Raw genomic sequence first — 27,643 nt, 5'->3', positions numbered from 1 at the left:
AAACCGGAGAATAAAGTGTTAAGTGAAAACTGTAAATGCTCTTACACACAGCTTTAAGTTTTATTTGTCTGGTTGATTCTGTCTATTAACAGAATGCTTCCTTACATGTAATAGTTATTAAAGGTATCCAAAAATATACTAAAGTTTAACAAGTGCCATTTCTAACAACACCTTGGTAAATGCCAAGGTATTGAAAATGTTAAATAAGAAAGAGTTGAAAAAGCACATCAAAGAGCACCATAGCTAAGTCATAGCCAGGAGCCCATTGTCACTGTGAATTCTCTTTCTCCTTAACACAGGTTTCAGCTTCAAATCAGGGCCCCTCTGCTGCTTCCTGCAGCTTGATGACATCACTCACGTGGCATAGGGAGAGCTTTCAGTCTGATAACTGTCGTTCCAGATGCCCACATATGCACTCACTCTGCAATGATTTATTGACACACAGTAGCCATACTATGTGTCAAGCATTTTGCCAGGTACTTGGGATCAAGAAGTGAGCAAATTTCCTTACGGCCTCTGCCTTCATTGGGCCAAGACTAGTGAGTAACAGAGGCATCTATTAAATAACCATACAAATGGAAAATTGCAACTGTGATAAATGCTCCAGAGGAGATATATGAATGCTGTAAGACCCTATAATGTAGACATAATCACAGACAGGGACAACTGAGATAAAATCTGAGGGATGAGTAGAATTTAATTCATAACAAGGACACAAAATTCTACTTTTTCTTTTTACCCAAGTATGGGGACTTTCTGGGAACAAGGTTAAAAATCTAGTCCCTAAGGTTTTTCATAGTATATGACAAAAGAAAAACTGTCACCCTCCCCTGACCATCCAGGTGGGACTCCTGGAGTCCAAACACACCTAGGAAATCAGATTTCAACTTGAAAATGTTTTGAAATAAAAATGTTGATGAAATGACCCATGAAACATTTGATGTGGTAACCAGAAAAAGTAGAGCAAGAAAACAATTTTCCTAGTTAATTCAGCGCTACATAATTGTACAGAACTGGCCAATCCTCACAATTAGGTCACTGTAGAAACTGTATTTTAGTGGTACAAGTCCTAATCCATGAGAATCTCACATTTCCAGAGTGAAACATCCCTCGGAACTGTGAAAATTCCGTTGTCCTATTTCTAGCACTAAAGTTTCTTTTAATTAAATTTTCCATGTACCTAAATGTTGGAAGGGACTGAAATGAACTGAATCCAAATATTATGGTCCCTGGAAAAGCAAAACCATTTATAGATAATTAAACAAAAGCATATTTCACGTCTTAACTCAGCCTCATAAGATTTAAGTCTTTCAACTAAGCCTGATTAATAAACAGCTTTCTGACTTATTCAACTGAAGAGCAGATCCTGAACTGCAGAGGCTGTGGCAGACAGATTCTAAGATGGCCTGTGTAATATCCATCTCCAGATAGTCATGCCCTTGCATAATCTCCTGTGGAGTGTAAACATGACCTGGAACTAACTTCTAACCAACAGGAGGCAGCAAAGTGAAGGGATGTGTACATTACTACCTTACATAAGATTGTGACACCTGACTTGCCTAGGAGACTGTCTTTCTTGCTGGTGGTCATGTTGTGAGTCCTATGTGGCAAGGATATAAAAACAGCACCTAGGAATTGACAGCAACTTCCAGACAACAGGTTCTTCCAGGAACCAGCAAGAAACTGAGGCCAGTCCTGCAGTCATAAGGAATGAATTCTGCCAATAACCTTGTGAGTTTAGAAGTAGATCCTTCCCCCATTTAACTCTCAAATGAGAACTCAGCTATTGTTGACACTTTTATTGCATGTCTGAGAGACCTTGAAGTAGAAGATCCAACTAAATCATGCCCAGACTCCTAACACAGAAACTATGAGATAATAAATATATGATAATTTAAGCCACTTTGATTGTGGTAATATTATTACACAGCAGCAGAAAAGTAAAACAAGGGCCTGCTAAGCTGAATTAAACCTAGAAAGATGCAATTTACCTTAGTTATTTGTACAAGTTCTTAGAGCTGGAAGAATTAAATTATTTTAGGAATTTCATAATTCTTGTGAAATATGAAAATGAGATTAGTATGTGAAAGAAAATTGAAATGTCAAAACTTTATGTATAATTGTAGGTTTTACTGTAAATTTTAAGTCTGAAAAAAATGCCAATAATTTTAAAAATGTCAAGAAAACCAGACTGAGAAGAACAAAAGTTACACTATATTCACAAGATGTGAGGGGGGAAGAAAAGAACAATGAAACAACTGTCCCTACTGTAATCTGTATAAGTTAGAGGAATATTATAATCTTTATTATCTGAGTAAAGTGAAACAAAATAATTTTTATATATTATTGATTGCATGTGTGTATGATTCATACATACACCAACACAGATGTATGACTCTTTGGAGCTCCCATAAAGTTGCTTGATCGATAGAAGAGAAAATAAATTAATGTTTATATTGTCCTAGTATGTGTCAGGCAGTGTTGGGCACTTTCATATACAGGCATATCTCAGAGATATTGAAGGTTCAGTTCCAGACCACTGCAATAAAGCAAGTCACACGAATTTTTTGGTTTCCCAGTGTCTATAAAAGTTATGTTTACACTAAGTCTATTAAATATGCAACAGCATTATGTCTGAAAAAACAACGTACATACCTTAATTTAAAAAGACTTTATTGCTAAAAAATGTTAACCATCATCTGAGCCTTCAGCGAGTCGTAATATTTTTGATGGTGGAAGGTCTTGGCTCAATGTTGATGGCTGTTGATGGATCAGGGTGGTAGTTGCTGGAGACTGGAATGGCTGTGGCAATTTCTCAAAATACACAACAATGAAATTTGACCAATCTCTTAGTGCTATCTTTCACAAATGATTTCTCTGTAGCATGCAGTGCTATTTGATAAATTTACCCTCAGAACTTCTTTCAAAATTGGAGTTAATTCTCTCAAACCCTGCCACTGCTCTATCAACTAAGTTTGTGTAACACTCTAAATCCTGTGTTGTCATTTCAAGAATCTTCATAGCATCTTCACCAGGAGCAGATTCTATCTCAAAAGACCACTTTCTTTGCTCATCCGTAAGAAGAAACTCCTTTCATTCAACTTTTATCATGAGATGGCAGCAACTCAGTCCCATCTTCAGGCTCCACTTCTAATTCCAGTTCTCTTGCTATTTTCACCACATCTGTAGTTACTTTATCCACTCAAGTCCTGAACCCCTCAAAGTCATCCATGAAGGTTGGAATCAATTCTTCCAAACTCCTGTTAATGTTAATATTTTGACCTATTTCCATGAATCACAAATATTCTTAATTGCATTTAGAATGGTCCATCCCTTCCAGAAGGTTTTCAGTTTAGTTTGCCCAGATCCATCAGAGGAATAAATATCTGTGGCACCTATAGCCTTATGAAATGTATTTCTTAAATCATAAGATTTGAAAGTCAGAATGACTCCCTGATCCATGGGTTTCAGAACGGATGTTGTGTCAGCAGGCATGAAAACAACATTAATCTCCTCCGTCTCTCTACACTTGGGTGAACAGGTGTATTGTCAATGAACAGTAATATTTTGAAAGGTTTTTTTTTTTTTTTTCCTGAGCAGTAGTTCTCAACAGTGGGCTTAAAATATCCAGTAAACCATGTTGTAACAGATGTGCTGTCATCCAGGCTTTGTCGTTCCATTTATAGAGCACAGGTAGAGTAGAGGTAGCATAATTATTAAGGGACCTAGGGTTTTCAAAATGGTAAATGACCATTGGGTTCAACTTAAAGTTACCAGCTGCATTAGCCCCTAATAAGAGAGTCAGCCAGTCCTTTGAAGATTTGAAGCCAGGCATTAACTTAATCCTCTCTAGCTATGAAAGTTCTAGATGGCATCTTTCTCCAATAGAAGGCTGTTTAGTCTACACTGAGAATCTGTTGTTTAGTGTAGCCACCTTCATGAATTTATCTTAACTAGATCTTCTGGACAACAGCAACAGTACTTCTACACTTGCTGCTTCACCTTGCACTTTTGTGTTATGGAGATGGCTTCTTCCCTTAAACCTCATGAATAACCTCTGCTAGTTTCAGACTTCTGCAGCTTCCTTACCTCTCTCACCCTTCATAGAATTGAAGAAAGTTAGCGCCTTGGTCTGGACTAGGCTTTGGCTTAATAGAATGTTGTGGCTAGTTTGATCTTCTATCCAGACCACTAAAACTTTCTCCATATCAGCAGTAAGGCTGTTTTGCTTTCCAATCATTCATGTGTTCACTGGAGTAGCACTTTTAATTTCCTTCCAGAACTTTTCCTTTGCATTCACAACTTGGCTGTTCGGTGCAAGAGGCCTAGATTTCCACTTGTCTTGGAATTTAATATGCCTTCCTCACTAAGCTTAATCATTTCTAGCTTTTGTTTTAATGTGAGAGACATTCCTTTCACTTAAACACTTAGAGGCCACTGTAGCATTATTAATTGGCATAATTTCAATATTGTTATGTCTCAGAGACTGGGGCACAGCTGATCAGTGGAGCAGTCTGAACACATATTTATCAGTTAAGTTCGCCATCTTAAATAGGTGCTATTTGTGGTGCCCCACAATAATTACAATAGTAACATCAAAGATTATTGATCACAGATCACCATAACAAATATATTAATAATGAAAAAATTTGAAATATTGTGAGAGTTACCAAAATGTGACACAGAGACAAGACATGAGAAAAGGCTGTTGGTAAAATGGTGCTGATAGACTTGCTTGATGCAGGGATGCCAGAAACCTTCAATTTGTAAAAAAATGCAAATTTGCAAAGGGCAATAAAGTGAAGCTCAATAAAATGAGCTATGCTTGTATACACCCTATAAACTGTCATTATTATCTTTCTGTTGTAGATAAGAAAACTGCACTTCAGAAAGATGAGTCACATTGTGAGTACAAGGGAGAGTAAGAGTTTAAATCTATGACTCTCTGATCTTATACAGTGTTTTCACCAAACATTCTCAATACACAGAGTTGGTAGTTAGTAAGCACAAACACATCACCAAGGCTGACATTCCTTCTGATTGGCTTGGGGTGTTCATTTTTATGTCAGTGCCTTTGCTTTGTCTGTAAATACATGTTTGAAATATCACATCTACACCTTCTCAAAAAATAGTTTTATTTGAAATTTACAGGTTAGAAATTAATATGACTAAAAGGCTGAAAAATAGTGTACAGCATATGGAGAAACATCTTTTTCTCTTCTTGGCTCTTCCAACTTAAGTAAAAAGCCGAGAACAATGTAAAATTAGTGTTCTAAAAGACAAAGGGTCACTATAAAGAGAATGGTGACCTGCTATTTTCAAGTTCAAAAATAGAAGAGGAAATTGTGTTAAATCTTAATAGGAGAGATTTAGGTGAGGACATCTTGACACAAGTATTATTATAAAAATAGCTAAGGAAAATGTTGAGTACCCTTGCATGAAAATATTTAACTATAAGATAGATATTCATTTTCTTTGACATTTCTTATAGTATATTTCTGCTTAGGGACAGGAGAAAGACTTGAAGTAGTTTCCAGGCATATAATTTTATAACAAGAATAACTCTTGTATTTTAACATGAAATTGCTTGAAATGACCTTAAAAACTGTTTCAATTCTACTTTCTTACAATTCTATTTTATCATAATGGTATTTCTTTCTCATCATAGAAATAAAATCAATAACTGAATCCAGGATAAGGGTAAAATTAGATGTACTGAATAACAAGGAAAAGTGGTACATTTGGTGAATAATGACCTAAAACAACTATGAAAGGCAACAGCATCATTCTTCACTTACGGAGGTATTAGAAAATGTCAGACACTGAACAAATCTAAGGCTCATATGGTGCCAACACATGTGTCCTAGAAAAAAGACTCATGATTTGAGGATGGGCAAGTGATGCCAGAATTTACATGAAGAAAGTCCCAATCTACATTTATATCAGGAACATTTTTAGTTCCAATTGAAATAAACTTAGAGATTTCCTAGCATTCATTTAAATAAATGTATTTAAATATATATTTGCAAGTTTTATGTTTCCTAATTATTATAAGGAATTCAAAACCTATCATCTTAAAGAGAAAACATAATCTCTTTCAGCACTAATCAATTAATGTCATCAACATTATTAATCAACTATTTTATCTGCTTAATAACCTCATTTATTCAGTTTGATTGAAACTCTTTTAAAAAAGGTAAGCATAGAGACAGCTTACAGTGTATTATAAAGAGATACATGTCTAATCTTTTTAAAAGTGTGAAACCTAAAGCCAAACACCCAGTGATATTCAATAAATATAAATTGGTAATAATTATTAATTTTTAAGTGTTAAAAAGCATCTAAATAAACGTTCATGCAATTTGTATCCCTTTGTAAAATCTAAATCATCGTTAACAACATAGAAATATCATTAAAGGGTGAAACAATTCTTTTTAAGATTTGTCAGGTTTGAAACTATTTGGCACTATATACAGATAATAAATATGAGTTGTATGGCACACAAGTAACCCAGCATTATGAACCTTTCTTCTTATAAAGATTCATATGCACTCTTTAAAGAGTCAAAGAAAAAATAAATTAAAAAAAATTCTTCCTCCTTCTGGTCTTCTTTCACAGGATATCCATTGGTTTATTCACTTCAGCTGAAAATTAGATGCTAAAACCAAAAGCGTAGTTTTTCTCTAATCATCCCTTAAAATACTCTAGATCTTCTTATGCAAAGTGAGGTCCATGTACAAGCAGCATCCTCATCATCTGGAGCATGTTAGAAATGCATATCCTTAGGCCTCACCCCAGCCCTACTGAGTCAGAATTAGCCTTTTAATAAGATCCTCAAGTGACTCATACACACATTGAAGTTTGGGAGGCACTGGCTTAAGTGTGTATAAATCACTTCAAACTCTCCACCATTCAAAGAACATACGAATGTTACCATGGGACAATACCTAGATATTTTTTTAAATAACCTCAAGTTGACCCTTTTAATATTAATTCAAAGATAAATGAAAAATTTAGAAAAATGAGGTGTATTTACAAAATTATTCTAAAATAAAAATATTATGACTTGCTTCTGAACTTAAGCTACTATTATATTTAAAATAAATCTTTTAAATACATTTATCAAAGAACATCTCTCTATCATGAAATAATAATTTTTTATGACACAGTTACCAAATACTTTCTCTTACTGCTTCATGCACAGTGTCTCATGAGACACTAGGAACTCAATATTAATTAAAATTAAAACTTTAAATTCACATTTTATTCTCTGCATCATAAGATAAATACATGTACACTTTGTATTTATTCATATGAATTTATACTGTATAAATTCTGTATAAATATTATGTATTTATGGTTTCTCACAACTTTGCTTTGCTGTTGCTTTCTTTACTTTCTAAAATTTGTCCTTTAATATTTATCAACAAAGATACAACCACCAGCATTCTGCCCTTTAATGGACATTCAGGTCAAACTAAGGAAAACTTCATTTTCATGCAAATCTAACTTTTGTTTACTTAGTTCCAAATTTTATTTTTCTAACTTTTACAACTTCAAGAACTTTAATTACATCATTTTTAATATCTGCTTGAATCCCACCATGTGATCACCTTTTTTCCTTTAATGGGTTTTATTTGGAAGATGTTTCAGCACAAAGATTGTGTCAGTAGTTTAAAATCTGCAGAAACTTTATGCAAGGATACATTAGAAGTCTCAAACGAAAGAAGGAAAGTTTTAAAATCCGAATATAAAAGGAAGGCATGTTTATTTTAGTTTGGACAGCAAGCGGAGTAATCTCACATCTTTCACCTACCTCAAACAGATCATGTTTAGCTGACATGACTGTGGGTTCCATGAAATTAATCTCTGACCTGATTCTTTTTTTACTGCAGCAGTGTCAGCTTTCTATCCAGTGGAAAATGTAGCTTCCTAGTGTGTGCAAACCTGGAAAGGTGAAGAATACCCATTCCAAAAAGGGCAAAGTGTCCTGATTTAAGAACCAAGAGAACTTTTTAAAGAAGTTTACTTTATAATTTTCAAGGCAGTGTGGACAATATGTCTTACATATTGTGTATAGGTAATTAAATATACATACATGCAAATGCTACTGATTATAGAAAAAGCCATATTTTGTGTTTCATAAATGGCATAGAATTGAATGGAAGCAGACTAACTGTAGAGATTTTAAGAAGAAATAAATATTGCACAAACTATAACCCTCTTTCCTAAGATTTTCAATTATCCATTTCTGAAAAATATGAACCAAAATGAAGTGCCTCTCTATATTTGCTGATTATTAGAGGGAAAATATTACTTACTAGAAAACTCCATTTATTGGAAGGAAAGTCAGCATACATTTCTACAGAAAGAATAAGCCAGTTAGTCATTATCAGAAATAAGCCAGTTAGTCATTAACAATTGTTAATTGTCCCAATAATGAGTTCTGTAACCTTGGAAAGAGGGCTCCTTTTTAGCCTCAGGTTTCTTATACAAAAAGGAGACCTATTTTTTTAATTTAAAAAGGGACTTTTATAAAAAATTCTTGTGGAAAAAATTTGCGGTTATTCTATGTCAGTTTTTTATAAGCCTTCTGAAAATGTGTCTCTTAGTGCATAAGAGAGAGTTGCAGTAATCAGATAAACACAGTATATTAGGTTTCTACTGCTGCCATAATAAATGACCATAAACTCAGTGGCTTAAAATAACACAACTTTATTATCTTAGGGTTTTGTGTCACAGAAGTCCATCATGAGTCTCCAGGGGCTAAAGTCCAGGTGTTTGCAGGGCTACACTCCTTTGTGGAGGCTCTCAGGAAGAATTCATCTCCTTACACTCTCTGGCTTCTACAGGCTACCATATTCCTTGGCTCATGGCCTCTTCCTCCATCTTGAAAGCCAACAGTGGCTGGTCAAGTCTTAACATCACATATGCCTCTGACCACAACCAGGAAAGATTCTCCACTTTCAAGGACTCATATGATTAGATTAGACCCGCCCAGCTAATACAGGATAATCTCTTTATCTCCAGGTCCCTAATTTAATCACACCTGCAAATTCCCTTTTGCCCCGTTAAATACACGTTCACAAGTTCTGGGGATTAGGGCATGGATATCTTTGAGGGCCATTATTTTGCATACCATAACTAATATTCTCTCTACTCTTTATCAGTAGACATTTTGTGAGCATTTCTCAATACAAAGTGTCGCTTAGGCCTGCTTAGTAGAGCAAAGTATTGTGTGGGGATCTTAAACATTGAAAGTTGCTTAAATTCCCTGGCCACAACCAGTACACTTTTTAAGCATTTTTGAGAGTTTCAGATGACAAAATGAACATGAAATGGATAAAATTAAATCTCTGAAGCAGACTACCTTTAAAGACAGGAGGTCCTGATCTAAAAGCAGGAAGAGTAGAACTGGAAACTTAAGTCTTGCCTGAATGTGAAAAATAGCAATATCTGAATAAATGTCATTAAAGACTTACTAAAGCTTGAGTCCATGAATAGGAATGTACCAGGAATCCTAGAAAAAGGGAGCCCGACCAGCAAGAATTTCGTCATCCTCACCAGTGCCAGCAAGGAGATCAACATGCAGAACCTGGTGAGGATGCGTATTCTGGTCATCAGACATAAGTTTTCTACGTCAGCATAAACTCTGGGAAAACAGGGACTATTTTTTGTTGTTACTGGCCCAGCTCCAAGCACAACGATTGGCAATGAGGAGACATAATATTCAATAAATATTTTTGAATATTTTTTATGCCACATTATGCCAGGTCTAAATGATAATTCTTGAGTTGCTGCTTATACAGCCTCAGATACATTGGGGATTAGTTCTTTTTTAAATTTTACTTTATTTTTTATTGAAGTATAGTTGAACTACAATGTTGTGTTAATTACTGCTGTACAGCAAAGTGACTCAGTTATACATATATATACATTCTTTTGCATATTCTTTTCCATTATAGCTTATCACAGGATGTTGAATATAGTTCCCTGTTCTATACAGTAAGACTTTGTTGTTTATCCATTCTATATATACCAGCTTGCATTTGCTAATCCCAAACTCCCACTCCTACCCTCTCCCACCCCCCTCCCCCTTGGCAACCACCAGTCTATTCTCTACGTCCCTGATTCTATTTGTTTCATAGATAGGTTCACTTGTGTCATCTTTTAGATTCCACATATAAGTGATATCATATGGTATTTGTCTTTCTCTTTCTGACTTACTTCACTTTGTATGATAATCTCTAGTTGCATTCATGTTGCTGCAGATGGAATTATTTCATTCTTTTTTATGGTTGAGTAGTATTCCATTGTAAATATGTACCACATCATCTTTAGGGGATTACTTCTTTATCTCTCAGAAGTCCTTATATTCTACTTATTCTCTCCCTGCTCCTCCAAATACCCATCATATATATCTCATAGGACTAGGTCAATTTCTACAGAAAAACAAGCTGGGACATTTCTAGTAGATGCTCATTGAGGTCATCCTTTCTCCATGTTTTTCAATTAGATAATAATAGAATTTGATAAGCTAAATGATAATACACATGCTACACAATTTGAGTGAACAAGGTATCTTCTTCATGCCTAATTCACCTTTTCATCACAGAGCATAGTGCCATGAAATAAATATACATTGTCAGTAGAGCCATAGCATAATAAAACTGAAAAAAGAGAAATGATCATAGCAGTATTGCTCATAAAAGCACCAAATTTAAAAAATTCCAATGGATAAATAAATTATGACATTCATACAATGGAATACTGTGCAGCAAGAATAACAAAGTACAGCTACATACAACAAAACAGATGAGTCATACAAACAGTGTTGAATTAAGGCAGCAAGACACAGAATAACACATGCTGTGGGGTTTCATTTATGCAAAGAACAAACATGGCAGAAGTAAATTGCATTGTTTATAGATGTGGAGGTTATAAAACTATAAAGCAAAGCAAGAAGATTTTTATTAAAAGAGTAAGAATAGTTTTTCCTTATGGGAGAAGGGCTGGAGAAATAGATGTCTCGACTGGGAAGCAAAGCCAGTGAGAGTCAGTCTATTGGTGGGCAGATTGGACTATGCTTCAGAGGTGATGGCAGTATTGTTTTCTGATCTGGGTGTTGGTTTTGTGGATGTCAACTCCATTAATGTTTAGTAAATGTTATATAAACATATATGATTTATGCAGCTTCCCATGTCTATATTTTACAAAAGAATTTTAAAGAAAAAATTAAAAACATTTAAAAAACTGTGATGACTCATGTTATTTCTTTTCACACTGAATGGATGAGATGGCGTGTCTTTTGAAAACCAAGTGGAACAATATTTTTCAAAAAATTAAGTCAGAAAGAGAAAAACAAATACCGTATGCCAACACATATATATGGAATCTAAAGGAAAAAAAATGGTTCTGAAGAATGTAGGGGCAGGACAGGAATAAAGACGCAGATGTAGAGAATGGACTTGAGGACACGGGGAGGGGGAAGGGGAAGCTGGGACGAAGTGAGAGAGTGGCATGGACAAATATACACTACCAAATGTAAAATAGATAGTTAGTGGGAAACAACTGCATAGCACAGGGAGATCAGCTCTGTGCTTTGTGACCACCTAGAGAGGTGGGATAGGGAGGGTGGGAGGGAGTCGCAAGAGGGAGGAGATATGGGGATATATGTATATGTATAGCTGATTCACTTTGTTATAAAGCAGAAACTAACACACCATTGTAAAGCAATTATACTCTAATAAAGGTGTTTAAAAAGAATTGCCACAGTTACCTTATTATTTATTCACCTGTAGATAGTGCTCTTGTGCATTTTGGCTTCTAGATCAGTGTTATGTAACAACATAATTTTAAGTGAGTTCCTACATGATTAGAAGACACATTTGCCCTTTTGGTAGTGTAGCAAAGGATTAAAAACACATCGGAGGTCCCTAAGTAGACTCAGAATTCAATATGCCACGATGTAGGGTGACTATCAGGTAAAAAAATGCAATCCACCCTCAAGTTTATAATTTAGCTTCTGTTAAACTATATGAGGCAATTTGCAAAGTACTGACTTTCAGTTTACCCATTAGAGCTGCTTCCACCTGTGCCTCTCCTCAAATTATGCTGTCATTTCTCAACTCATTAGCTCAAGGACATACAAAATAAGCCATCACCTTTCACTGATTTTTCTCAAGGGGAAATTGTGTTATTGCATTTAGTTTGTGAATCTCTTTGCCCCACACTTCCTTAAAATTATCCTGTTTTTATCTTTCTACTATAGAATTACAAATAGCAAATCAAGGCAACCAAACATAATTCCTTTTCAGAAAGGATTTCATCCTATTCCAAATAACTTTCTAATCATTGAACAAGATGGCCATCTTTAATATTCATATAATAACTCTTAGTTGGTAACTGATTAAAGACTATTAAGAAAACATTCCTAGCAATGCAAATTCTTTATATTGACCTAAAAAGAATCTTCTGTATAAAACTGGAAGATAACTAAGCCAGGAATTTCTCATAATTGAGTACTCTGATGCTAGCTCCTTCACAACTATTAGCACCTTTGCTCACTTTTGTCTTAGATTCTTGTTTGTTGTTAACTGGGGTGTGGTTTAGCATCTCTGTTGGAAAATGTTTGGGATTGTTTGTTCAGTCAAAATTATGGTGAGGGGTGCTACTGTATGGTAATTGTCCTGCAGTGTCTGGGAGAGGCTTTTCCTGCCCCAAATGTCAGTAGAGTGTGTCTTCTCCAGCTTTGATTCCCCAGCATAGATCATGAGGGCAAGATGTTTATTTAATGAAAATATATCAAATAATTGTTTGTTAAATAAATGAAACTGGGGCTATTAGCATCTAGGGATTTTGGTGAAAAACTTCATTATTTGCTTTTCTTTTATGTTCCTGTCCTTTCATTTAGAAAGATCTTTCAAGTTTTAAGTTAAATTCTACTTCTTTTTAACAGTCCCTGGTCAACCAAGTCCATCTATTCTCTTGCTTCTCAGATTTCCTGGATAATCATATCTCATAACCCTAATTTGTTTATTTGTTATCTATTAATTTATTCTCTAGCTGTTTCATATATGTAAATATTGTCTACTTTAAATTTGAAGAAGAAACCAAAAAATCTATCTCACAATTTTTATATTTATAATTTTATCTGTACTTCCTTTAGGCAACTTAGAACTTCTGAACTTGTATCATATAGTTACTTATACAATTATTTCATCTTTCCTTGAGCACTAGATTTATATATATTTCACATTTCACCCTCAGACCTAACAAAGATATCCCAAATATATACAAGTAAGTACTTCTTAAATGAATGAACATCCTTCAAGATATCAGAAGTTTTGCCCCTCTGCATCCACAGTTGAATAACAGAGTGATGGGACAAAGATAAAATATCCTGTTCCAAAACACCTGGGTACTGACAGCCTGTGTCACTCAAAGATAGGGACCCATGCTAGAATCATTCTAGCCAAGACCTACAAGACATTTCAAATCTAGAGAGACTGGGCAGAAACTTAATAGTTAAACCTGTCTACCTAATTCAAGAGATAGCCGAAATGATCTGGCAACTTTCAAAACTATATTATTATTTCTAATACAACTCTTCCAGTCACTATGAACAAAGTCTCTAAAGGGTTCTGTGAACTTATTGCTTCAATCTAGTTATATCTAGATTAAAAATTCCTGGTCACAGCTTCTGAACCTCGGACTAAGGATCATGTCTCTTTATCCTTTCCTTGAAAAAAGCTTTTCCCTAGCATCTTTAAAACCCTCTTGCCTCGCTTCAGTGTTTAATTCATTGGCCTTATAATACACCTTGACAAGACCACCGGCCTATTAACACTAGTTCTTATAGTACTTAGAACAACACTGATCATAGAATTAATTCTTTACAGCTGATTTCTCATTATTACCCTGAAGAAACTTATTTAGTGAATACCTGTCTCACAGTTAGCATTATCTCATTATTTCTTCGTGAACTGGAAATAGGGCTCCATAAATACAAACTAAGCTCAAAGTGGAGTGTTTGAGGATCAAAAGCAACAATGGAAATACAAACAGTGGGAGACCACTTAAATAGGTGAGAAAACCCCCAAAAAAACAGGGATCAAAATAAACAACTAGTTTAAAATAAATCAGGCACGTGAGACATCCAACTTTTTCAATACTATAGCAATAGGGTCCCTTAACAAAAACAGGGGATTTTTACCAAATTTCTTAGCCAGGTAACTCCACACCTTGGTCACCCTAGGGTTTCATCCCGCAAACCACTAATTCTCAACTACCACCCATTTCTTTTTTTCTTCACCTCTACATTGAGCAAACCTACTCCTGATCTCCTTACCTCTTGGCCAGCCATTTCACCTTCCCAACAACGGCATGTGCACTGTAAATGATCAGAGTCAAGAACAGGACACTATCATTCTAAAGTTATTTTCAGCAAGTTTCAATGTGTGCTCACTGATCATAAGATATATGAACAATAGCATGACTTTGTTAAACCAAATTAAACACTCATCATTCATAAATCCTTACTGAAGTCATATGTTTTTAAATCTGTCTACTCTTAGTTTTTCTCTTTCCTGCTTGTTTTTTAATCTACCATATTAGAGTCAGCGACCTTGTGTTATTCTTCTTCATGTCCCCATTGTCTGGCATTCAGCCTGGTATGTAATATGTGCTAAAATATCAACTACAACTGAGCTTTCGATATGACCTACTGCTTTATACATCTACTTATAGGTTGATAGTTAATACCACGGAGTCTAAAATTTTGTTATATTTCAAATGGATGTACTTTGTTTGCTTTTCTCTAAATGCAATCCCTAATACTTCTACAGATTTAAATTCATAAGCATGGAGTTTTACCATCCTATGGTAACTTATAGATTTTATAGTACACTCTTTTTCCCCCAGGCAATTATACATAAGTTAAATAAGAATAACCACAGACAAAAATAATAGCTCTAGCGCTGAATGTCAAAGTGTCACTTAATATTTGCCATTTTTGTTGTGACATTGTATCAAATGTCTACCACAAACAGAAAATTCTCTTAATCACATGATGATTTTATTTTAAAAGGCAACAATAAATTTTCCAAGGAAACCTTGCTAAAAATGTATTTTGAAAGTAGTATAAATAAGCGGAAACTGATTCTTTCACATCCGCAAGCTCACTAATGCCCTCGAACATTTTTAAAACAAAATTTTAAATATTAAGAGCTCTTTCTTTCCTTAATTTTTTTCAACGTTTCAGTAACCTGTGTCACGGAGAGGAAATGATGCAACAAATGAGTAGCAAGGATAAAACAGGTCTATCACAGTGAGTTCTAGCCTCATGCTGTGTGAAAAACAAACCAAGTTTCCCCTGTACAAAGCAGGTTGCCAAACAATAATTATCTTTGTTCTTCTAGGTTAAAAGATTGTATCTTTAAGTTGTTTAAGGAAAGACCACATGCTGCAGCCCCTGTCACAGAAACTAAGTTAGAAACTATCTAAACGATATATATTTAAATGTAACATTCAACTACTTTATAAGAGAGACAGACTCTGTGGTTTATGAGGAAACAGCTCATTTACATCCCAAAGGATCTCTCAAAATCATAAATTCCATGAGCCTTTGACAGCTTGACTTTGGGCATGGAGATGTGGAGATGTTTGATCTTTAGAGAGCATAACTTGTAGAGAGAGAAGCAGGACTTTATTCATTACACATTTGCCAAGGATATTCTTTTCAACTTCCTTTGAAGATGGAAAATACTATCATTTTGGACGAGCAAGTTCATCTATTTCTGCATAACCCTCACTTGGGGCAATACATTTTTATGTGACATTCAAATAAGTGCTTTCTATCAGAAATTATGCATGGTATTCATATTATCCAGAGAAAATAGGAACTGGGGAGAGCAAAAAACTTAACTTTGATGGATCTTCCTAGAACTTTTAAGTTGAATAGAACCTAAACTCCATAAACTTGGAATTATTGTATGATGTTAATGCATAGTCACCAGATGAAGTTTTCCCCCTAATTTGCTCTTTCTAAATGTGTTACTTTAGATAACATACATTTTTAAAATACATTAAGCATGTCCCCAAAGCGTTTCTTTTTATTTGAAGGAAGAAAAGAAAATAATAATGCTTTAAACTCTGTAAATATAAAACCAAAAACTTAGCTGGAAAATCTAAACTATCTATGCATTTTCTTTCAAACTGATATATTCAACCCAAAGGTCAATGTAGATGATTTTAAAATTACTTAGTTGTACCATTTTAGGTTTCTCTCATCTTTAACATTGTTAACTGATTAAAAATGCAAACAGCATTGGAGGCTTTAACTCTCTAAGGATTCCTAAGCCTTTAGAATAATAGCTGGAATAGCCTCAATTCATTTTTGTATTGTAAAAGTAGAATGATTTTTAAATTACAGTCCCAGTGATGACCAAAAATAAATAGGAAAAAAATTAAGAAGTATTTAAGCTAACAGAACATTTTCCATGGGTACTGTGTGCTTAGAGATGGGCTGGGGGGAGGGTGAAAGAGTCAATATTACAAATAATAACAAAAGGAAGGAAAGGAAAAGCTATACGGAAAAGCTTCGTAATGAAACCCAACTAGAGCTAACACTACAAAGATATACTTTCTGTCCACTTTCACTACCTATTTTGCATCATGGATGCTTTGAACAGCTAAAAATATATATATAATTTGCCAATTAGCACGACCGTGTAAAAGTTGGAAAATCTCCTCTGGTCATATTATTCACTATTAACCGAGGTTAGCCAACTAGTGTATGTCCCCCCGCCCCAGACCACCTATGGTTAAGTAGTGAAGCTAGTGCTTAAACAGGATTTCTGACTTGAAACTCCACACACTTCCTACTTTATCACACTGCCTTTAATTATTTTAATGCTGACTTCCCTCAGTTCCACACTACTTTTTCTCTCTGATTTTTAATTAACTATATAAGTCACTGTTTTTCACACTTTCTTCTCTTTTCTAAATTCAACTTGACCAGTAAAGAAGATGATGTTTAGAGTCGGTCTGATCAGTTTTATGTAATATCTGCCTTTCAGCCTTTCAGAATTTCTGTGATATTTAAAAGACATATTTTTGCAAGACGTTGGCACTTAATAAACATGATGTTCCTGACCATAGCAATTTTTAGGATTATTTTTCTTGCATCATGTTGACTCCTTAGGTTTTTAATTTTTCCTCAGGTTTTCACATGGACCATCTCAAAAATGATCTGTTGCTCACTAATTTCTCTAATTAATGTCACTAATAATATTGAGAAATGTTATGAAACTAAGCAACAGATTCCCACATTATAATAAACATATTTGAAAATCATTATTTCCTGGTCTGTTGTTAGAAATGTAGATTTCTGGACCCCTCTGTCTAATATGAGCATTTTTTGGTTTCCATTTCAATAACTACAGACTGTTCAATTAGGGGGTAATTTGCACTTATGAATAAATTTGGTGGCCAGTAGAGTCACTGACCTTACATGCATTACAAAAATTGTTTTTCTTAAAGTTATTTACTTCACTACATCAGCTCTGTTCTTTTCCTTTCTAATTATTATGGAGAAGCTTGAATATTTGCAGAAGTAGACAGAAAATTATAATGAAACTCCATGTACCCATCATCAGTCCCAATGTAATCAATTCCTGGCCAATCCTACCCCACCCACACCTCATCTACTTTATTCTCTGGCATACTCTGTAGAAGCAAATTTCAAGCATATCATCTCATCCATATTGGAGTACGTGTATGTCCAAATAATAAGCAGTTTTAAAATATAACCACATATATACACTAGTATGTATAAAATGGATAACTAATAAGAACCTGCTGTATAAAAAAAATAAATAGAATAAAATTCAAAAATTCAAAAAAAAAAGAATATAAGAATCTGGCTAAAATCCTTCTTTTGACATTATTTGAACTTATTCTGCCAAATAAGAAGTCTTGTCAAATCTTGACAAAATATGAATAAACTGAAAATGTGTTTGCTTGTTAGAAACATATATGCTCATTTTGGAACATGTTGGTATTTTTCAAAAAGATAATAAATCATTCTGACTATTAAAAAAATAAAATATAACCACAAGATTATTATCCCACCATAAATATGATAATTTATTAATATCATCTAACATCCAGAGTCTATTAAATTTCCAATTATTTCATAGATTTTTTTTGTTTTTTGCGGTACGCAGGACTCTCACTGTTGTGGCCTCTCCTGTTGTGGAGCACAGGCTCCGGATGTGCAGGCTCAGCAGCCATGGCTCACGGGCCCAGCTGCTCTGCAGCATGTGGGATCTTCCTGGACCAGGGCACGAACCGGTGTCCCCTGCATCGGCAGGTGGACTCTCAACCACTGCGCCACGAGGGAAGCCCCCTTTTCATAGATTTTTTAAAGTTTGTTTGAATCATGATCTAACAATTCTATACCTTGTAATGGGTTGCTCTGTTCTTACGTTTCTTTTCATCCACAGGATTCCTTGGCATCTCCTTATGTTCCTAGTAACTTATTTGAAGGAACTGGGTTGTTAGTGCTGTAGAGGTTACCATAGCCTGGATTTTGCTGACTGCATAATATGGTGTAATTTGTAACACAGTCCTCATCCTTCTATTGCTTGAAAATCCAAGGCGGTGTTATTTTTCTTTCATTGGTTTTCTTTTCTATTTTTCTTTTGCTTTTTTCCCTGTTTTGTTTTGAGTCAGAAGAGTCAGTTCTAGATATCATTTCTTTTTTTTTTTTAAATAAATTTATTTATTTTATTTTTGGCTGCGTTGGGTCTTCATTGCTGTGTGTGGGCTTTCTCTAGTGGTGGCAAAAGGGGGCTACTCTTCATTGCGGAGCATGGACTCAAGACGCGCGGGCTTCAGTAACTGTGGAGTGCAGGCTTCAGTAGCTGTGGCACGCGGGCTTAGTTCCTCCGCGCCATGTGGGATCTTCCCGGACCAGGGCTCGAACCCACGTGCCCTGCATTGCCAAGAGGATTCTTAACCACTGCACCACCAGGGAAGCCCTAGATATCATTTCAATGGTTGGTTATGTTTTGCCTTATATTTCACCAACATTTTGCCTTTTTGTGGCTTCCAGACTTTTACCCATGGGTCTTTGCATTGCCCTCTATCGCTACATAATGAGAAAATCCAATCTTAAAGGACCTGAGCACAAGTCTTTTCATTTCACTGTGCCTCTTACCATCATGGTTCTCCTCTTCTGAATGTACTGGCTTGTCAATGCCAATTTTAAAATGTGTTCCTGGGACTAAAAATGATATTCTGTATGTGGTCATTGCTTCTCTTGATCAGGAGAACATAACCCAGAAGTGATTAAGCTTTGAATCTAGTGCTTCATCCTCTTCCTCCTCCCCCACCCCCAAGTCATCTCCACTTAGGCCAGAGTAGCCACTTCTGGTTTTGGCAAGATAAACACAGATATGGAGGTTGCATCTTCTCCTGGTCTTAATTTCATCATCTGTTGCTCTGGGTTATCTAACTTGTGTGCATAGTTATTAAACATTCTGGCTGTGAATTAAAAAAATTTTTTTTTTCTTGAGAGCAACGATGGGTACTCTTACGCAAAGCAGAGCAGTGCATAAACTAAATGACCATTTTTGCTCTAAATTTTGAACGTCAAACCCTCTCAAATGTTTGTGACAGAAGCAGTAAAATGTCGTTAAACTAATAGGAAAGAATTCCTTACATAGTACAATAACCCTTCTGAACCCTGAGGTTGTATAACAGCTTAGAAGTTGAGAGTTTGACATCACTTCTCTAACTTGAAAAAAAAAGAATTTCCTTTAACTACCTATTCTAGTAAATGCTAATTTAATTGTATATAGGCTCTCTACCAACTTGAATCTATTGCAGAAAAATTTGTATTTTCCCATATTCTGGAGGTAGTGGGACCCAGAGAACACAATTATATGAATGTTATTGTAAAACATAATTTGACTGTGTGTTAGTTAATTGGCAATTTGAAAACATTATCTATTTTACCAACTTTTTTAAAAGTCTCCATGTTTTTCACAAAGCTATTAAGAATTAACTAAACTTTATTGTCATCAAAATTACTCAAAAAGTATTTTTACATAGTGATGTATTCTGTGAAATAGATGATGAAATTGGTAGTCGAAAGTTCATATGAACCTCAGAAGGGGAAGCTAACTATGGCATTTGTCTAGGAATAACTGGGCCTCTGGAAAGAAGGCAGAAGGCTATTTATAACTCTAAACCTTAGCACTGTTTGAGTGAGATCCAGTCTGGGGCCTGATCTAACCTACCCAATGTAGCAGGGGCCAAACCAGAACAGGGGTCCAGTACAGGTCCCTCCCAACCTCTGAATTAACACCAGGCTGACTATTAGTCTCACGCAGCAAAAGGAAGTATTTAACATGCCTCTGGAGTCAGAGATCTGAGTGTGAATCCTAGCTACACCATAAATAGCTGTGTGAATTCAGGCAAATTTCTAACCTCTCTAAACCTCAGCTTCCTATTCCATAAATAGCAATAATAAAAGTATCTATCTCATTTTGCTGTCCTGAGGATTAAATGGTCATGTTACATTTGACATATAACGTCTTCTGAATAAATATCAGTAGTTATCATCATTATCATTATCATTATTAATTTATCATAGCTAGAATCAAAGATATTGTTTCCCTAAAGTCCTTTGGGGTTCAACTTTGTTCTAATTTTAGTTCATCTGTTGCTCTGTACCTGAAACACAATTCCATATCTAACATTACTTCCTTTCTTCTGTCAGATGAAGTAAGCCAGCTTGGAATATGCACTGAAAATCTATGTGAGGAACTCAGTAAGGTTTACAGATATGCCGTGCATTATAGTTGAGTAAGCACCACAAGAAACATGAACTCTATCCTCAGACCTCCCCTAATTATCAGTGACCACGAGAGGGTTGTATAATCTCCATGACCTTCAGTTTTATAAAAATTGAGGTGAGGACAGTGGACTTAAGCTTTCTAAGGGGCTACTCCAGCTCTGTCTTAAGTACTACAAGGTGTCTGCTTGCTTTGTGATCGATGGATGAGAAGAATCATCAGTATATGTCTAAGGCTACTGATGCAGTGCTTACATTTCAATAATGTGGCAGCAAAAGAAATATAACAGATGAGAGGAAAGAATATTCCAGGTTGATGGAACAACTTGTACCAAGGCTCTGCACACAAGTACACCTCTTATAAAAGACCGAAAGAAGGCTATTGTAGCTGGCGCACAAAAAGTAAGAATCACGAAGACAAAATGAAAGGTGTGTAGTAGAGCAGCATGCAAGAAACTTTGGATGAACACAGAGAATGACTGTGGTACTAACCTTAAAAGGTAAGCTCATCTGAGTTGTCAGTCTAATTATCATTTGAGAAATATGATTAATAAATCATTCCAGAAAAGGAAAAAGTACATAACTAATGCGATGTTCAGATGACATATATCCTAGGAACTGTTAAGGTCAGGGAGTAGGAAATGCCCATCACCTAGGAACTAGATGGCGTTTTTACATTTTTAATTCATTACTAATTCAATGATTTTTTTTTAGAGGTGACAACAAGAGGTCTTCCAAGCACCCTTTAAACTCTCCACGGGGAGAAGACAGAAACATAAGTTCTATTCCATAATCTGGAATTTTCCTATAAAAACATTTATGAATCAAGTGCGAAGGTCTACAGAGCATAACCCACAGGCAAGTGAAAAATGTTTTGGCCAAGTGACCCGAATCAGCTGGCAGTTCACGCCCCATGCAGAGGCAGGGAACACATTCACAGGTATCTTAATAACTTGTGCAGGGCTAAGTGAGACATTTTTATAGATAGCTGTCTTTAAGACCATCTAAAGGTCACACGATGCAGCATATCTAAGGAATACGAAAAAATGCTATTTATATTTAGTTAGCAAATTCTGAACTAAAATTGGTAAAGAGGAAACCTGATATCCTCTTAGAGAAATGAAAAAACACAAACTAGATTTAAGGGAGCTGGCTTCTAATCTTGGCAATGCTGTGGTTTTGAGCAAGTCTCCAAATAACAGAGTTACAGTTTCTATTTTTGCAAAATGGAGATAATAATGCTAACTTAATTGAATTCTGTGAGGTTTCAATAAGTACACACACATAAAGTCCTGAGCAAAATACCTGATACACAGAAATCTCTCAGTAATTATTTCTATTAATTTGGGGGTACTAGACTAAATTTCTTAGTGGAAGATGCAAGTAAGACAATTCTCTTTGTAAGTAGTGACTGAAAATCTTAAACTGTGAAATGACCATATGCCCATACTAATGTCTACCCAAAGAGCCAAAACCACACATTCTCTTTTTTCAGTTGTCTGATTAAAAACAAACCAGCTCAGCATTAGACTTGGAAGCTGTGGAGAGCACCACCTGTCTGATTTGCTTACAGCTGTCAGAAGCAAATTTTAGATCCACCTCCCAAATTTTTACCCCAGCTAGAAATGGATTGTGCCTGTATTCAAAACTCTTTAGTTGTCTTAAAGATAGCAAAAAATATGTATATAATTATATATGTACATATATTTTGCATATATTATATTTGGGCAAAATGATTGCTATCATGGTCGAATAATAAAAATGTTTTAAGGTGTGGTACATACCTTTTCAGAATAAGCTTTAAAACAGAAAAGCATACAGCTTTTCAGAATAAGCATGAAAACAGAAAATATTTAATATAGATTCATCATGTAGAGGTAAAAGACATGAGTGCATGAAAAGAATCAGAATCAAAAGCTTAATTACTCTATTTTTAAAACCATACTGATTTAAAGTGATTTTGTGCAATTCCAAACCTTGTCTCTGAATACCCACCAACATACATACACAATTTTTAGGTATATAAATCTTATATGTGTGTGTGTGCATATTTATATGCTCGAGTTAGAAAGGAAAACAAATTTAAGATCTCCAATTTGATATGTCATAAAGCAAAATGCTCAAAATCAGTTCTCTAAGTTTCAACACTAAATGCAACATTTTAAGTTCATCGTGGTCTCCAGCCTTGCGTGCAAACCTTGTAATTTTTGCTAGGTAAGATATCAGCCCTAACACTGCATGACCATAGCTATTTATAGAGGTATGGGTGACAACTGTTAACTAGTGGGGCCTTTGGCATCACAAATAGCAGTTTCCACATGCAAAATTTCAGAGAAACTTCTTTTCACTCCCCAACACACACATCTGACAGCCTCTCAGCTCCCAAACCCATTTCTTTGATCCCATATAGAATCATCCACCAAGATAACTATCTAAAAGCAACATTTTAAGAGGACATATTGACCATCAATGGGACTGTCAATTTCCACCTTTTTCTTTTTTGTTTTCCTAGTTGATACTATTGGAAAATGCTAGCAATACCTTCAGCCGTGATCTCAGTCATGGTGGTTGGAGAAAGGAAAAGGCAGGCAAAAGTTCCGGTCAATTGGCCCTTTGCAGAATAATTTAGGTTTGGAGAACTCTGATAGGGGGCTCTGTGTGAAAGCGTGAGGGCTCTTCCTTTTCCTGGCTGTTTCTGCTGCTCCTTTGTTGTCCTGTTGAACTTTGTCTCTTCTCTGCAGAGTTCTCCCCCCCTGGAAACAACCTGAGCCCTTTCCAAGCAGCACTTGTGGCTCAGGCAGAAGTATCAGCTTCGAACAAAAATAGCTTCATCTCCCTAGGACTCTTCAGCACTTTTTTTTTTTTTTTTGGCACTCTAAGGGAAACACACACACACCAGCTCTCCAGCCCCAAAGAGAGATAGGCCAAGAAAAGGCAAAGGAACCAGAAAGTACCGTCTAAGCCCCTACAGTTTCCCTAAGATAATTACAGATTTGGGGGTCTATGTCAGAAAACATGAAATAAAGAGTTGAAAGTAATCTTATCCGTGATAGCTCAGATTTATTCTTAGTGCCCTTAAAGCTCAGAACATTCCTCATCCCCTTATTTGGTGTGGGGAGGATCCTGTAATGTCTACCCAAGGCAAAGGGGAGGGTAGTCTTGTCATTTTCTCCAAGTTGATTCCCTATTGGTCTAAATCCATTTGGCAAGTGCAGTTATTTATATTGGGCTACACTTAAAGTGGCAACTATTAAATCCTAAGGCTTTCCTGTAGGAGATTAAGATCGTCCAAACACTGGCTAATAAGAAATATGTAATGTGAAGTTATATTGACACTTGAGAACTGATGAATTACTAGATTCTTCATTCTTTTTAATACTTTCATGAAAACAAAGTACCTGAATTTATCTATGTAAGTAAAAGAAAGGGAAGGTGGCATAAAGTTTGGAAGCCTACAGCTCATATTTTAGTAAAAGATTTCAACTTTTCTCTATTTCAACTTCAAAAAAATAAAATAAAAAGGATCATAGTAGCTAACAATTAGCCAGATTGGCTGATTAGCATTTCACCTTCCCACTACTAGACAGGTGTTAATGAGCAGAGAAATATTCAATAGCTGGCAGTCAGAAGGAGGAGTATCAAAGGGCATTGATAATCACACACTCTAGCCAATCTGTGAATAATCAGGGGTTGACTACACTTACCTTTTATTTTACTCTCATATTCAACCTAACAAACATTTGTGGTTTAAACTTTTAGCCTTAACTTTCTGGCTTTGATTGTCAGAACCTCTTGAATTTGCATGGTACTTCAGAGATCAGAAAACAAAGTCACACATGTTGTTTTAATATTTGAGACTCAGGAGAGTGCTACAACAGCTATTTCCTTTGCCTACGTGTTGGCAGCTCCGTATTTGCTTCCACAATTCCTACAATAGGAAGTGCTCATATACCAGCTGAATAAATGGGTTAGGAAGTAAGCAATCTTAATTCACAAAAGAGGAAATAATTCCGGGTAACTCTCATGATTTATACAAGATTCTACACCTAGGGTTGGGCTTGGGGCTTTTGACTACAAGTCTGATATCTTTCCAGAGAAGTGAGACTTTGTTGCAGACAATGCCATTTGTAGGCAAAGGGAGGACCATGAAAAATTAGGTCCACCAATGGATGGAAAGATGCAAACTCCTAGCAGCAACCCCCTGGAGCCCTGGGTTGGTGCCTACTTTTTAAGGTGGGGAAGAGGAGCCCCCAAAAGCAGAGCTCTCCTCACTTTGCCCCCAAAGGCATCTCCATTCAATATCACCACAGTGCTTCCAATTTGAAGAAAACATTGTGCTTTGAATCTCCATTTGGCAGTCACTTTCATAGTCTTTCACTGTAGTTAACTGATGAATAGTAATTCCTTATGTAACTCATTAAGAACTTAAATTAAAAAGTTGAAACAAGACTAGAGAGCAAGACCAGTGATTGATGTTACTCTTAAATTCCCAAACACTAATTTCATGTCATACAGACTAGAAGGAAAACGAAGAGTAAAAACATTCTAGCTAAACATGTTTATAGGATAACAAGTTTTAACCCATTTATTGGATGAGTTTATGAATTTTCTTAGACATTAAGAAATCAGTATATTTCTCATTTAGAAAAGTTACTAGAACTCTTTCAAATTATTTGAAACCCAATTCATAAACTGTATTTGCGTTTCAAATGGAACTCTGAGAAGCTTTCCGAAGTGAAGCAACTGACATTCTTCTAAGACTACACATCTCATTCTTCAGGACAAAATATTACAAATAATACATTTGCCTTTCTTCATTTTTTTGGTCTTCTTCATTTTAAACAGTATTCACTTTAAAGGAACACCAGTTCACTGGAATCTTTCAACATGACCTAAAAGTGGTGGTTCTCTCTTCTCAGTGATAGCTTCTGATGTACTTTTACATTGCTGTAGGATCAGCACAGATAGGCTTATCCTGGTTTTGCATATAGGGACACTTGTTCCTGTGTGCATTATTAACTGGCCTGGTCTTTATAAGTCAATGGCAAACCATGAAAGCTTGTTCTCCTAGAAAATGTTTCATTTTGTCCAATCCGCTTCTCCAACCTGATTATACTGATCATTACGCCTTGTGATTTTCTCTAGATATTCTAAATATTCAAGTTAGCAGCCAAACACATTCATTCTTAGAGCATTAAAAAAAAAAATCTGGCTGCTCTGTCAACTATTATCATAAACTAACAATCAGTAAGACATATTCTATATTTGACTATGAACAAGATATTTTCATCCAAACTGAATTTCAGAATGTAAAAATATTCAGGAGGCAAGGAGAGAAGTTTTTTGATGATTTTTGGTTTCCACCAAAAAAAATCATAAAATAAAACAAAATTAAAAAAAAAATTATTTTAACACCATACTACATTGTTTTGTTCAGTGCCAATTTGTGTTTTTTATAGAGCAGTGAGGAGAGATATAAATAGAGGTAAATAGCTATTTATCATCAGTCACCTGTTTTTCAAGGACTAGGGATTTTTGAAAGAAAGTGAAGTTTTAGGGTTACTTCTCAAGATCTTCTGTTTATTAATTTACAGACATGAACAGCTTATACTTGAAAAGCCTATACCTAAACTGGTGTTAAACAGAAATAAAACAGTAAGAAATGTGTACAATATTATATGTTTAAACTGAGTGGGAGTAAATTTATGGATATTTAATTAGGATAGAAAGTGCTCATTCCTTGGATCTTAAAATAGTGATAGGTATAACTTTTATGTGTGTCTAAGTTTTCAGGTTCATTTTAATAGAAGACAAAAATAAATAACCAACTAGAATGCTTTTGGGAAAAAAGGGGGGCAGCTACTGTTATACTGCCTTGGTTGAAGTACCTTACAGGGGAAATATACAAAAGAGAAATCCTTTCTTTTAACTTTGTAGGCGAAGAAAAACAGCGAAAACTAGGTATGGAAAGAATAAATACTGGATTAAGCTTTAGAATGAACAAATATAGAAGAAACTAGGATCACTGAAAGTGAACTTAGGGACCACTGGATTGTATTTACTTTCATCCGACCTTGAAATCCCATCACATGACCTAGAAATTCCTCTGAAGCTCACTTGATAAACAGTCTTCAGAATCACAAGAAAAGCCTCAATTGAACTATTAGTTCATTAATCTTACTTGATCTCAGCTTTGCTGTTCACTTTATTTTAAATTGTTTTGTGTTCTGTTTGTGCCATGGAAAATCTCCTTCTGTCCTCATTACTTTCTCTAACTGGCCTGTGCTCGCTGCTTTAACCAAAGGCTGAAAGCCATTCCATAGGTTTGGCTTTACCAACTGATTATTTAGGAACTGTGTAATCCAGCTCGTTTCAAATGACAAAAGGCCTTCCAGTGCAATTAAAAAACTTTCCTCTTTTTAACCCTGACTCATGAATAGCTGAGTCTCCAATATCAGGCTTCACACACATTTGGCTCTGTCAAACATTTCTCTCATAAATTTGCCTATGTCAATCCAGTCTTCAATTGAGAAAGGCAATGGATGCTCCTTTGTTCTTAAAGACTCCTTTCTCTGAAGAGCTGGCTTCTGTCCACTACCACTGCCCTCTTTATGAGGACTGACAACATCCCGTAGTAGGTGGCCCCTGTGGAGTCCATAATTCAGGCTACTGCTCGCTGCTCTGTAGTCTATCACACATGACCTTCACTCTGTGGTCCTGGTTGCTATTCAAAAGCAATTTATGATTTATGTTTTTTTTGTTTTCTTATAAAAGCATCAA

The 27,643-nt window shown here is 35.5% G+C and overlaps 1 protein-coding gene across 11 annotated transcripts in view; it reads right to left on the bottom strand.

Moving 5' to 3' along the window:
* The window catches only part of TRDN (triadin), a 304,940-nt gene extending 281,303 nt beyond the window's left edge, over positions 1-23,637 (bottom strand). For 6 of the 11 annotated variants that reach the window (XM_060168340.1, XM_060168344.1, XM_060168342.1 and 3 more), the window contains exon 1: positions 23,405-23,636. In XM_060168340.1, coding sequence (XP_060024323.1) covers positions 23,405-23,426 — 22 coding nt within the window. In that variant the 5' untranslated portion in view covers positions 23,427-23,636. Of the gene's footprint in view, positions 1-23,404 lie in introns of all 11 variants that reach the window. The other 5 variants (XR_009543925.1, XM_060168341.1, XM_060168343.1 and 2 more) reach the window with 2 other exon arrangements.
* Between the last annotated feature and the right edge of the window lie 4,006 nt (positions 23,638-27,643).

The sequence above is a fragment of the Lagenorhynchus albirostris genome, chromosome 12 (assembly GCF_949774975.1).
Source record: "Lagenorhynchus albirostris chromosome 12, mLagAlb1.1, whole genome shotgun sequence".
Taxonomy (NCBI): domain Eukaryota; kingdom Metazoa; phylum Chordata; class Mammalia; order Artiodactyla; family Delphinidae; genus Lagenorhynchus; species Lagenorhynchus albirostris.
The sequence above is the reverse complement of the archived record's forward strand: the minus strand, read 5'-3'. Positions and strand labels throughout refer to the sequence as shown.